The sequence below is a fragment of the Asterias rubens genome, chromosome 12 (assembly GCF_902459465.1).
Source record: "Asterias rubens chromosome 12, eAstRub1.3, whole genome shotgun sequence".
NCBI classification, from domain to species: Eukaryota; Metazoa; Echinodermata; class Asteroidea; order Forcipulatida; family Asteriidae; genus Asterias; species Asterias rubens.
The window spans coordinates 4,619,619-4,634,115 of record NC_047073.1 but is presented as its reverse complement, the minus strand read 5'-3'; the positions used below and the strand labels follow the sequence as shown (position 1 = coordinate 4,634,115).

The 14,497-nt window shown below is 39.9% G+C and overlaps 1 protein-coding gene across 1 annotated transcript; it reads right to left on the bottom strand.

Moving 5' to 3' along the window:
- Positions 1–10,476: 10,476 nt before the first annotated feature.
- Positions 10,477–12,164, bottom strand: LOC117297700. Its single transcript, XM_033780847.1, has one exon. The coding sequence runs from the start codon at positions 12,162–12,164 to the stop codon at positions 10,539–10,541; it is 1,626 nt and encodes a 541-aa protein (XP_033636738.1). The 3' UTR covers positions 10,477–10,538.
- Positions 12,165–14,497: the final 2,333 nt, after the last annotated feature.

The window sequence follows — 14,497 nt, the reverse complement described above, 5'->3', positions numbered from 1 at the left end:
AATAAATATCAAGACGAGTATCTGTCTGTTAAAGGTCTCAGGTATAGAGACTAATACACCATTTTACCCTACCTTTGATATTACCCAACCATGAAGGATTGACGGCATCATTTATTTTGTCAACAACACTTTTTTTTTGCCAAACCAAAGCAAATTTGGGTTTTGTATGAAACCAAAAAAGTCAAAGTTTGTGTAAAGCTATAATGTCAAATTTTGGGTGAAGCTACCAATGTCAAATTTTGTTGGATTTTGTGTAAAGCCATCAATTTCAAATTGTGTTGGTTTTTGTGTGAAGCCAACAATTTCAAGTTTTGTTGGATTTTGTATGAAGCGAAAATTTGAACAATTTGTTGGATTTCGTATGTTGACTCAACAATTCAAACTGTTTTGTACAAGATGCTGTCTTTCCTGATGTTGGGTTTCGTTGGTTTATCAACTGTCTTCATAGTCCAACGGGATAAATATTTAAAAGACCTCAACAGAAGGTGTTCTGTCCTTAACAAAAAAACAAGGTACAAAATGGTTTTAAATCATTTTTAATGAATGCATCAATATAGATCGTTGTTATGTCTGTTTTTAAAGGCAGTGGACACTATTGGTAATCACTCAAAATAATTATTAGCATAAAACCTTTCTTGGTGACCAGTAATGGGGAGAGGTTGATGGTATAAAACATTGTGAGAAATGGCTCCCTCTGAAGTGCCATAGTTTTCGAGAAAGAAGTAATTTTCCACGAATTTGATTTCGAGACCTCAAGTTTAGAACATGAGGTCTCGCAACTTCGTGTGACAAGCTTATTTTTTCTTTCATTATTATCTCGCAAGTTATACGACCGATTGAGCTCAAATTTCACAGGTTTGTTATTTTATGCATATGTTGAGATACACCAACTGTGAAGGCTAGTCTTTGACAATTACCAATAGTGTACACTGCATTTAATCAAATCCAACCCCAAATGTAATGCAACGTCGGAATCAAACGACTTTGGCTACATACGGCTATGACTGTTGAATGCAAACATAATGTTGAAGAATAGGAAAGCTTGGTGGGTTAGCCGTAGCCAGTGCCATAAGTACTTTTCTTTAACCTGTCGTGAAACTATTTAAAGCAGTTACACATGATTTATATGATCAAGATAATTGTGCCATTACGCAGAGAGAGAAATTCAAACTGCAGGTGTCGTTGTCGTTGACAACTAAAAGCCTGTAACCATTAAATGCATAGAGATACTAAAATGCAATTACTGTAAAACTACATGTATTGTGTATTAAGCGTGTAAATTACTCAATAATAGACTGAACACATGTCCCGTGCGCATTTGAACGTTTTGGACCCGATACTAAGTGCGTGATTGTGTTAAACAGAAAACTCATGCTGCTATGCACCAAAATCCCTTTAAAGGGATTGATATACCATTCGAAAAAGATGACATTCGTACCAACTTCAGGCCGTGATTCGGGACCTTGTGGTATTGGGGGGGGGGGGGGGGGGGGGCTTGTAGATGCAGTAGCTTAATCCTATTGGTCCGAATTCCTTGACGTAATCGTCACAACTTTTGTTTGTTTCATTTTGGGAGTCGGTTTTCCATAACGATATACTGAAGTACGCATTTTATGCAACGTGTGGCGCATTTGAACGCTCAAGATCTTTATACAATTAATTTGAATCCCAAACAATTTGTTTTATTCACATGTTGTGAGAATCTATGTGAGAATCAGACCTTTTCGTGACGTCACGCAAAGGTCTGGCGCGTCAGTGAAAGGGTTAACATAGACTAACGGGGTCCCTTACCCGCCACGTTATAAATGTTTATGCTCATTTCTGAATGTGGTTTCTTTGCCTTACTTTAAAAAAAAAAATGTTTTGTATGGGTTTCATGTTTATCCGTCCATTTGTATGCACTTACACCACTTGGATGAATAATGTAGGTCACTTGACTCGCATTCTTCACATGTGGAGTTAACTTGAATGCGTTCTCAGCCCAAACTTCATGTCTAGACTTAGAATTCATCCGAAGAAAATTACTTCTATTATTTGATGTCTGGTTGGTGTTCTTTACCCTTGTGCCGTGCAAACAGTCAACATGTAAAACAATAGCTAGTCTGGTGTCTAAATTCAAAGTACCACATGAATTGTTAATATAAATTAATTCAAGTGTAAGGGTATTTTAAAAGAGAAAGATTTTAGCCCGGTTGCCTGCCCACTCCAGCCCCCGTCTATGTTCGGCCGTCTTTCGAGAAACGGGAAAAAAAATGAAAGAATAATAAATGATTATTCATATGTTTACATGTTATGTCACAGGTCACATGGTCCGGCGTGCCTTTTCTTTGCTTATAATAAGCAGTTGTACGAAATAAAAATGGTTAAGTGGCCGCCCGTAAAGTAGAAAACGTCCGAAGTTAATGAAATTTGGTCCTTTGCCCAATTTCTTAGCGCTGCTTAATGAGCATTACTATGGTCATGTACGTACACGAAACATGAGTTTGAGCTGGTAACCTTATTCTGGTAATCGGCTTCTTGTTGTGCTTATGTACTTGTCGTTTTGCTCCAGCAGCTCTATGAAATTGGGGCCGGCCCTGTCTGGTTGTCAACCCCTCATGGTCAGACTCAAACACTTTATTATTTTAACCATATGGTGTACTTTGTCTTTAATCAATTCCTTTAAAAGGTATAGGCCTACCACTGTCTAAGAAAAACAAATAAGTAGTGATAAAATATCAAAATATTTGTGCACTGGTATTAAATACTTTAAGCATGTAAATTGTAAAACAATTCACCTCCATCCTAAATTTGCAACGTCTTAAAAAATAATTACCTGAGAAATAAATTGACAAACTGCTGCAGTCAGTACTGTTTAAAAGTGCATTAGCCGTGATAAGTGTTTTTTTTTTTTTTTCGTGTAAATTGTCGTATAAGAGGAGTGTTGGGTAAACTCCCAACTCAAATAGTAAGTACTCTCTCTCTCTCATCATGATGATGAGCATCATGTACTGTTCGAAACGTAGGGGGCGCTATATTAGGCCCTTTCGAAACCACGGCTTTGGCTCCAGATACAACTCAGGCTAGCTTGGCCCCATGGTCGTTTTTACAATTGCACGTGCTTTGCGTACGTGCTCAGGGCTCCAGACAAGAAGACGGAGCCTTTAAAGGCAGTGGACACTATAGACCTTATGCATTGACGTCATCCTGCCGCCATCTTTGAGGTCAAACGGTGACGAAACATTCGAAACGGACATAGATTGGCCAATGAACAACCTCCTTTTGACCTCAAGGCGAGGACGCCGTACTGAAATGACGTCATGTGCTTAAAGTCACCTGGAAATAGAATTTGTTTTCTTTCAAACATAAGAGTATATGCTTACGAACAATAAAACATATTTTTTGTAATTGTTTGTCACGATTTATATGTTTAAAAAATATATAAAGTTGTTTGGTGGGGCTGACTCCGCCTACCCCTTTTGTGACGTCAATCGAGGCAGACTTTGCCTGCAATGCGTACAGTAAACACACGTGCGAAGTACATGTACGTCCAAGTCGTGAATTGGTACATTTCAGAAAGTGTTTTTCTGCATTCAGCAGCAATACACCTGGTCGGCATTGCCGGAAAAAACCAAACAATTTTTTTTTGGAAACGTACAAACTCACGACTTGGTCCGTACATGTACTATTTGCAATTGTGTTTACTCTACGCATTACAGGCAAAGTCTGCCTCGATTGACATCACGAACAGCGCCCTCTCGGGTCGGGGTCTACTCTTAAATTTGTAAATAACATAATAACTGATTTTTTTAAACCTTAGTTAACTGTTTATTCACATTCCACTCATCAAAACACATTTAGTGACAAAAGCTTTATTTTGAAAAAATACCACTTCCAGGTGACTTTAAGGTCTATTGGTAATTACTCAAAATAATTATTAGCATAACACCTTTCTTGGGGACAAGTAATGGGGAGAGGTTGATAGTATAAAACGTTGTGAGAAACGGCTCCCTCTGAAGTGCCATAGTTATCGAGAGAGAAGTAATTTTCCACGAATTTGATTTCGAGACCTCAGATTTAGAACTTGAGGTCTCAAAATCAACCATCTAATAAACGCATAACAGGTTTGTTATTTTATGCATATGTTGAGATACATCAACTGCGAGGGCTAGTCTTTGACAATTACCGATAGTGTCCACTGCCTTTAAGCCGAATCTAAAGCCGAAACCGTGGATTCCAAACAGAACAAAGACCTTTTCGCAAAGCAAATACCCACTGCGCGAGCGCTAGTCTGGTTCCCAGACCCAAAAATCTCCGACTAGGCTCTGTCGAATTTAGGGTCCGGTATCACCCAAAATCACGTGACCAATAAGGAGGAATTCGTCCTCTTTCGAAGTTATCCGAAAGGTTCCGAACGTGTTGTCGTCAACATTCGGACAGTATCGTTCATGTTCGGTACGGACTCGTAATGTCAGTCCAGACCTGTCGGCCGTAGATCCAGGAGTTTTTATGCCAGTTATTGGTTGCCAATGCAGGCGTTGTGCCTTAATAAAGCGTTGTTCAAAATATAAACCTGGGAAATCGCTCCGGATCTGGTAAGTTTTTGTCCTTTTTCTTCAAAAATATTTTTTCAAAGGTGTTTTGACTTGAGTGTTCATTAGACATTGGTTGAGGATTAAGTTTCATGATTGAAGTGGTAAAAATGGGAACAAATCTGGTGACTAGCTGTCGAAATTATACGTGTTGAACCAGATTGTCATTAATTGACGATCAAAAAAATCTCGTAACCCTCCGGCCTGGCGGCCGTTGGGAGGAGGGTTACGTTATCGCAACTAGTAGTACGTGCAGACATGGTTTCCCTGGAGATGACCCCCGACCCTGACAAGTTGCGTCATGCTCTATTTTTAACCGTGGGTGATACCTGACCTAAGATTTTTAACAAGAGACGTCAAGGAATCTTTGGGCAATGGACCAGACTACGCGAGCGATAACTGTTGAATGAGGTGCATGCTGGTCTAGCTAGAGATCAAACTTGGATCGCTAGCTTGACTAGAATGCACCTCATTCCACGCCTAACGCGCACGTACCAAGTATTTGCGATAAGTATGTTAGCGAGGCTGCCGCAGCCGTAGCCGTAGCCGAAGTGTCTCATTCAGACACGGCGTTGTATATGTTCCACACCACACCATCACTGACGCCCGGCAACCAGTGAAAACTCTTCTATAATAGTTTCATTCAAACGGCTTATCTAGTCCCATTGTACCATTGTGTTATTTGATACATAACCACTTAAAAATTGCTGCTGAAATCAAATAACCATTGTATTGCCAGAGATAACATTCAAGTTTTATCAGTCTGCGGCTGACATTTTTTCCCCCTGAAAATCTTTGATCAAGGATTTGGGGGTACCGTTTTTAAATTAAAAATTCCTCAAAATAATAACAGTAATTGTACCAGCTGAAAATATTTTGAGATGTGCTCCTTTCTTTCTATCAAGAGTTGATGAAAATCGTACGGTGCAATCTCCACAAAATGTACGTCATGTGTGCTTCCATTGAGACGTGTAGAAATTGTCACTGTATGAAGTCCGGACTCTGTGACCCTTTTTTAGTGTCACGTGATACTACACGCACCGCCATTTTAAAACAGTTTCAACTGTTCTAAAAAAGAAAAACGCATGTTCGATTTCGTCCTCTTTTTGTTTCTTTGGTGTTTCGTGGTTGTTCTTTCGGACACTGTTGGGAATTACTCCAAACATTTGTTAGCTAAGCATAGAAACTTACTTGGCAACGAGCAAGGGGGAGCTAAAACATTGTGAGTAACGGCTCCCTCTGAAGTTACGTAGTTTTTTAGAAAGAGGAAATTTCTTACTCAAATAATCAAATGTTAGGCGTCTGAAAGCACACATTATTGTGCAGTAAGGGTGGTTTTCCTTCATTTTGTAAGTTTGATGACAAATCGAGTCAAATTTTCGCAGATTTTTTATGTTATGCTGTTTGAGGTATACCAAGTGATAAAGTACTTTGACAATTACCCAAATGTCCAGTGCCTTTATGTCTTCACATTTATAGGTGAAGCTATTTTAAGGCACAGTTTTACGCCTTCTCTGAATGTCTACAAAGAGAGATCTGTTATATAAGATTGTTAATGTCAACAAGAATGTGGGTTATTTCTAAAACTTGATGCACCGTTACTGACCGTTACACTAAGCCCGTAGGATCATCGTCTTACGTTTTCCATAGTGGATTACTGTAAAACTATCAAGCCATGGCTTCCCTTGAAATACAACAAGGGGGGATAATTCCATGGGATAAGAGGCTCAGGGATTACCAGTTTTAAGGAGCTTTTATTTTCCCATCTCGCCCTTGGGTAACATCGCCCCCCCTCTCTCCCTCTCTTTCTCTCTTTCAAAAATAACACTTTATTTGTGTTTAGTTCACAAGGGGTTTGACTAAACAAAAAACACCGGTATGTCAGTGGCCTTTCGCGTCTATTTCTACCTAGAAGTGTGTGTAAGTAGCAACCATCACTTGAAAACGTAACAAATCCTTGCGTAAATATTGCCTTATTTTGGTTGGGTTTTTTGTTTGGGAAAATGGCTTACTTAGTTAGGTCATTGGGTTGTAAGTGGTTAACTACTGCAAACCCCCTTTTTACCAATCACAAAGATGCCTTCTGTGTGTAGAAGATTTTCCCCTGGAAATTGGTCCAGTTTTTGCCATCTGTTCTTTTCAGAAACACCACGACCCATGCAGAGAGTTATATGCACATTGTGTCTCCACAAACCTAACTAGAAAACGAAAGATATATTTTTTTTTTCAAATTTGCTCGCTAATTTGAAATACAGACTGCCTGAGCGATGTGTTCATCTACTCGCCAGCCTGCCTATATTGAGACATGGTTAATTATTAACCTTTATTCGACAGCAGCGCCATCTCTCTTACATCAGACAAAACGAGTAAACAAGTGATTTAATTAAATTTCCATATCAAGTGTGGCTTTTACAGTATGGACGAAGTTCTTTTATCTAGATATAAAACAAGCAAAATTCACACGTTGTTTTTGGTTCATTTATGTTTTGTAAGTTCATTCCAGTCATCTTAGGTTTTCAAGGAACGCTACAGTCGACCCGTGAAAATATCATACATCACTTTAAACATGCACTGTGTATTTTGAGCTCACTAACGTTTTGAAGCCTTATTCAAATGCTACCAATAACAAGTGTCACACCATTACGAATCTGTATTTTCACAATGTTCTAATACACTTGTGCCTTTGATGTTACAAGCATTGGATTTGTCAAACGAAGTATGCCACGAGAATATTTGCAGATTATTTTGTTCTGTTTGCAGGTCAAGCAAGAACGACCAAAGCCCTTTTCATACGAAAGCAATTTAGCTGAGGTTCCTTGCTTTACCTCTCATCGTAATAGTTTTGTTGCTACAACGTAGCGTGATTTCGGTTATTTCCCCACACATTATTGGAATACTCCCTTAAAGGAACTGGACACTATTGGTAATTACTCAAAATAATTGTTAGCATAAACGAGCAATAGAGAGCTGTTGATAGTAAAACACATTGTGAGAAACAGCTCCCGAGGAAACGTAGTTTTTGAGAAAGAGGTAATTTCTCACTCAAGTAATAAAATACTTCAGCTGAAGCCTTTTATTATGCATCTGAAAACACACAACGTAATGCAACAAGGGTGTATTTACTTTTATTATTCTCTTGCAACTTCGATGACCAAGAACCCAAATTTCACAGGTTTGTTACTTTATGCATGTTTTGGGATACACCAAGTGAGAATTACTGGTCTTTGTACATCAACAAACGTGTCCAGTGCCTTTAAACACTCTGAGCAGCTAGCCCCCACAGCTTGACTTTAAAGTCAACTGTGCCACACTAGAGCCTGAATCGTTCTCTGGTTAAATATTTATTCATCCCTTGAAATAACCCGAATTGAAATCGACCGTCTGCTCACATAAACGAAGCCAAACAATTCTTAATTTGAACAGCCAGGGAGTCTGTAGTGAAATATTACAAATGAAAGACACCATTAAATTTACATTGGCAAAACAAAAATGACCTCATGATTCGACCTTAGGAGAGTCTTTTTTTCAAAAAGGAGTGATAAAAATCGGCAAAATTTATGAACAAATTAGATAATTATAGACATGAATTTCATATTATGTTTAAAAATAATCATGAAAGAACACCTCATGTTCAATACAGTTCAGTACAATTCAGTTCAATACGGAACATTGGATAGTGTCAAAGTGGCAAAATGCATTCTGGAGAACTAAAAACTGATTCACAATAAATCTGTTCAACTCGTGCCAGTTACAATTTACTTGTACCATTATTAGAATTATTTATATCAAAAATAATAAACCACATGATGTTATACACTTGAGAACATCAAAAACAAAGACACATGTTGATATTTAGCAATAGATACATTGACTCGAAGACTGTTATTATAACTTATGTACAGTATTTACAAAGTTTAAATGGAGAACGAGACCAGTGATTTAAAGGAACACGTTGCCTTGGATCGGACGAGTTGGTCTATAAAAAGCGTTTGTAACCGTTTGTTATAAAATGTATATGATTGGACAGATTTTTTAAAAGTAGAATACAGTAATCCACACAAATTTGCCTCGAAATTGCGTGGTTTTCCTTTTAATTTGCGAACTAACACGGTCGGCCATTTATGGGGGTGGGGTCAAAAATTTGACTCCCATAAATGGCCGACCATGCTAGTCGACGAGGTAAAAGGAAAACCGTGCAATTTCGAGGCATGTTTGTGTGAATCATTGTATCCTACTTTTACATCTTTCTAACCATATGCATTTTATAACAAACGGTTACAAACGCTTTCCAAAGACCAACTCGACCGATCCAAGGCAAGGTGTTCCTTTTATTATAAAGTGACCCATCAAAGCCTGCGTCCAAATCGAGCGATTGCGGCTACGGCTAGAGGCTGTTGCGGCTAATTCTATGGCAATTGCCTGCAACAACAACAATGCAAATATTAATTTTTGGTTTTTACCCATACACCGATGTGTGTTAGCACTGTATACTCAATACTTTCCCGAGACCTGTAAAAACAATATCACAGGTATATTTACTCGGGTGGGATTCGAACCCACGGCCCTTGCAATTTTAGAGCAGTGGAAATTTGATTGATTTTTTGGCGTCCCCGCTGCCGAAGGCACTACTGAAGCCGTCTAATTGGACACGGTCTTTCAGATTGCAAAACGTAAACGCCCCTGGATGTGGGTAACTAGTTGGAGGAAATGTTCCTTTGATGATACATATTACAAGCAATGAATTTGTCACACGAAGTATTTCACGGGACAGATATTTGGCTACATAAAGGGCCATTGTAGATTTGTTCTGTTTGCAGGTCAAGCAAGAATTTATGAAGACCTTTTCACACGAACACAATTTAGCATGGATAGCATGGTTGAGCATTGCAAACTGAACTTCGTGTGAACGAACAACAATGGACTGTCAAAGGACCCCAGTGAACTCTTAATGGCCGACCCTGTTTGTTATTCTATACCTTATATTTTATTCAAAGAACAATTAATCTGCAATGGCCCTATAAAGCAATTTATCTTTATTAACAACTGTGTGTCAAATTTCATTCTTACCACAAAATGCACAACACCATCACCTATGGCCTATATACTACATGTATCACTGTTGTAATTTCAATGTAAATTTTAAAGTTACATTTCCTCTGTCTTCTTTGTTGCTGTTTCAAATATAAACCATGATTAATTCAGCTTTTTGCTGCATTTCATGTTCTTTTTAATAAACCATTTTGAAATTAAACGAAATAAAATGTCTGTCTGTGCGGACGCGTGACACGCACGGTCAAGCAAAATGGCCAGATATCATCGAGACTAAATACATATGTTTATTGTCAGAAGCCCTCACTAATAATACAGAGATATAAATTGTATCTTATCGAGTGGTTTTTATGACTGTGTGAACAAATACAGCCACCTCTAAAGGAAAGGTTTTAGAGCTTTTACATCATCACAACAACATTACACTGCGTTGCCATATTTCTCAGTAAACATAAAGTTACTTGTTTTGGCAAGGCAATGGTTTGTTTTTTGCTTAAGTATCAAAGGTAGCATTTAAACTAATGCAAATTTAGGGAGCAGTTTGAGCTCTTGAAATTGAAAATTTTGAATTGGACGTACATCTCGACAAAGGCGGTATACTTTTTGAGTACTATATTTGTCAGTAAACATATCAAGCTACTTGTGGTCTCGGCAAGGTAATGTTTTGGGTTTTTTTGCAAAAATATAATTAAGAGTAACACTTTAAACTCTTTAACTGTGAAATATTGAGAGCTCTGAAATTCCATTGTGAAAAAAAAAAGGGGCATTGGTAATATTAATAAATGTGAATTTGAGTCAAGCTTAAAAGACACTTTTTATTTTTTACATCTACATGACTATAAACTTGCCGCAAAGAACCACAGTCACACTGCAAACTTACTGCACTTTACATTTATATAAATTATACAAAAATTCGCTTCAAATACTCCCCGATATTCCACCAAGTTTTCGTCTGTTAATCACTTTAGTTCCTTCGGGTTTTCTCTGATTCTTCTCCGAAGCAGCAGCGTTTCCGTCGCCGTTAGCTCTGCCGTACCTACGGTATAAATCCTGCTTGGCCTCCTCGAATTGAAACCGGCCGTTCTCGATGAAGCTCGCTCGTCGTTTCATCATCAGTCTGAACTCCTTCGCCTTGACCAAATCGGCGATGTTCTTGAAACTCAGGGGTTTGGAGTCTATACTGTCTCTCGGTGACATGTCTGCGATCGACCTCAGATTGTCTTTGATGAAGATCCAGCCCCGGCTGCGCGGATGCTTATCGGGGTCGTTGTTGTTCCGCTCGCCCGCGATGATGTCCGGAGTACCGACCCTATATATCGGACTTTCTTTCCCGTGGCTGATGCCCGATGATTCCTGCCCGTCGTCACCCGACGATCCACCGTCATCTGCGGGGTTCTTCGTGAGTATTGAAGTCTGAAGTGAGCTCCATCTTTTACTGAGTAAGCGTTTTCCCATTTGAGCGTTCTGCTTACCACCAGCCGGGACTTTCAAGTCGCCCATGACCCGCTTATACTCCAAACTCACGTTAGAGTTGATAATTTTTTTCCTGTTCAACACGTGTGCATTTTCACCTACTACGGGCACATATTGACCCTCCTCTGGTAGGGAGCGGGTCTGTAGAGCCCCCGGTGCACCGAGGACTCTACGGGTATCTGGCCCGAGTTGAGACGGTGTAGGGAGAGACATCTCCGGTGTAGCAGCCTGTGAGATGGACGGCAAGACAGATGTGGATTTCCTCCGGTTTCTCGCACTCGAGCTACTGATCAATAGATTGCTTCCGAGAGATGAGGACACCAGACTGACAGATTCCCCTGCATAGCTTAGTCTCCGCCTCCGGTTCTCTGCTCGACTTGGGTTTGTGTCGGGTAATGACGGCGGTGACGATGATAGTGGCAGTGATGGCGCATGTTGTGACGAGAGCAGCACAGTCGAGTTGTCGATATTCAAGGCAGGTGTTCTCTCCCGTTGTTTCAACAGTATGGGCCTCTTCCTCTCCCGGGCCCCTGGCAACGCTGCGTCTGCTGCCAGCTGCATAACCACGCGTGGTCGATGCAGCCCGATGTCAGAGTGTGACGGTGGGGATGATGACGGTGAGCTCAGGGCGTCGAGCCCGGTGCGACTACATCCTGTCCTTCCCCCGCTCGAGGCCGGACGACGAGTTAAACTGCTAGGGTTGTGTTTGCCCAAACTCTCACTCTGCACTAAATCCGAGCTCAAGAACCTCTTACTGAGCGAGGGCCTTTGATTTGACCACTCGTTGGGATCCGCGGCACTAATCTCTGAATAAGCCGACTCCTGAGCGGGACAATCACGTCCACTACTATCGTCCCACCACAACACCCTCCGCCCCGTCCCAGGGACATGTCGACCTAGCTGATTAGCGTAATCACCCTGTGCGTTGCTAAGTAACCCTGATTTCTCATCCAGTTGTAAATCTGTCTTTGTGGAGTAGACCACCGATGGGACGGAGAACCTTCGTGCGGGCTTAAGTGAGGGTGGCCTCGGTACGTGGACCGGGTTGGCCCAGCGGGCTTCTTCGTCCATCCGTAAGGGGTATCTTTTGAGAGAAAACAACCAAACACAAAAAATGGGGATAATCTTACACTGATTCGCCAAGTAGTGACAAAAGCTGTGACAGGGAAGCGTGAGTAATTGGCTTTGTAAAAAGTGACACAGACAAACTAATGTATACAAAAACCAATCCGTTTGTATTAGGGTTCCTTTTTGAACTAGTGGCGACAAGAGCTAATTTGGGAATCTCTACAAAAGCTTTTGTCTATCAGCCTAGTTTGAGTTGCAGAAAAGAGTACTACAAATTCAATATGCGCAGTCCAATATGCACATTCCATGTGCCGTAGGCTGGCTGTATATTTTAAGGGAAATCTGTTTGTTTTTACTTCCATTGAATACGACAACAATCCTTGATTTTTGACATGTACCTTTCAGTGTATTGTGAACCTTAAAGCGCTCATGAATAGATTACAAACCAAAGAATACTATCATAACATGCTAACTGCTACACCGTGAAACCTTTTTAGCGAGTACGCTGTCATAATTTGGTAAAGTGTCGACATTGTAATAAACACTCTGACTTATTGACGCGTTATCCTTGCGTAAATTATGCAACCCCCGCTAATGATTTATGACTGATCTTTTAAAAGATACTTTTATTGAAGGAGGGTTGACAGCAAATACTTTGTCGTTTTAAATTGTTCAAATGCATGCAAGGCAATACATAATATTTACAGTAGGGGGGGTCTATGTTGAGCTGGAAAGTTATTTAGGTTGTTGTCTGTTTGCTTGTTAGTTTTGCTGTTTTAATGCTACTTTTTTACGAAGTGTGGAATTGAGAACAACACTGAGGACCACGTAATGTAGGTACTTGAAACACTCTGTGGACCTCAAAATCCCCATCACACTGTAAATTTACAGTGTTGAACAATAGAATTTTCCTTAAAGGCACTGTATCCGCTGGTAATGTAAAAGGCCAGTAGTCTCACTTGGTGTATCCCCACATTGTACATACAATAACAAATATGCGAATATTTTGGCTCAATATTGGACATCGTAGTTGCAAGGGAGAATTTAGGAAAAACCACCATCGTTACACACACTTCTGTGCTTTCTGATGCCTATTACAAAAATGCTTCAGAGTTGAATTAGTTAATTTGTTGAGTGAGAAATTACCTCTTTCTCAAGAACTACGTTACTTTAGAGGGTGCCTTTCTCATATTTTTTGGTATTATCAACAAAACTCCTTTGCTCGTTACCAAGTAATATTTTATGCTGAACATTATTTTGAGTAATTACCAACAGTGCCCAGTGCCTTTAAGGCTAACCACTTAACGAACCAAGGTTAACTAAACTTAACCATAATAGTTTAACTTTTCACTGGCTTTAAAAAGCATTATTTTTTTATGGCAGGATTTAGTCTTGCTATGGAAGGGTTTTCGAATCATCTTTATGTACATAATAGTCACTGGCCCCGACTTGGTGGTGAAAATTCCAATGTTGTCCGCGTGGAAAATAGTAATGGAGAGCTGTTGATACAGTATAAAACATCATGAGCGAAACGGCGTGCCTCTTCTGAAGTAACCTAGTTGTTGAGAAAGAGGTAACTTCTCACTCAGATTACAAAAAACTTCAGCTGAAGCCTTATATGAAGCATCTGGAAGTACACATGCAACAAGGGTGTTCTTTTTTCTTTCTTTCGTTATTCTCTTGCAAACTCGACGTCCAATTGAAGCAAAATTTTCACAGGTCGGATACACCAAGTGAGAACACATGGTCTTTGACAATTATTACCAAAGGTATCCAGTGCATTTAAAATGGAGTTGCAAAGGTCCCGTGACTCGGCGGAAAGGCAACAACAACACAGGCTGATTCCATGAGATCTGCTGGGGTTTCATGCCAAGCGCTCAAATGTGCATTACGTAAGACTCTTTCAAGATGTCCGTTTTTAAGGGTTCCTAATTGGTCAAGGTAACTCTTCATTATGAGAACTTTAAAAATGCTGCTGCCAAAGTAGAGAAATAAAAAGAGAGAGGGGGTAGAAAGAGCAATTTTGTTGTCGGTGAAATTACTATTGCACGTCTCAATGAATATGTAATTAAAATGTCCAAGCCAGTATACTCAAACAACAATATGCTAAGTTCTCTTGTGACGTCACGTTTTGGGGTTTCTATGAGCCTCATTAGCCTTTCTGAGATAATGGTGGATACTTTACGAGTGCACTGTTTTGGTTTGGGTGTATACAGTCGAATTTAACTAAACCAAAGTGTCATAGTAACGGTGTCCACCATACCTCAAAATGGCTCATGGTGTAGCAGTGCTTTGACTTCGGCTTATCGGCTCCATTGGTTATTTTGAAAGGCGTG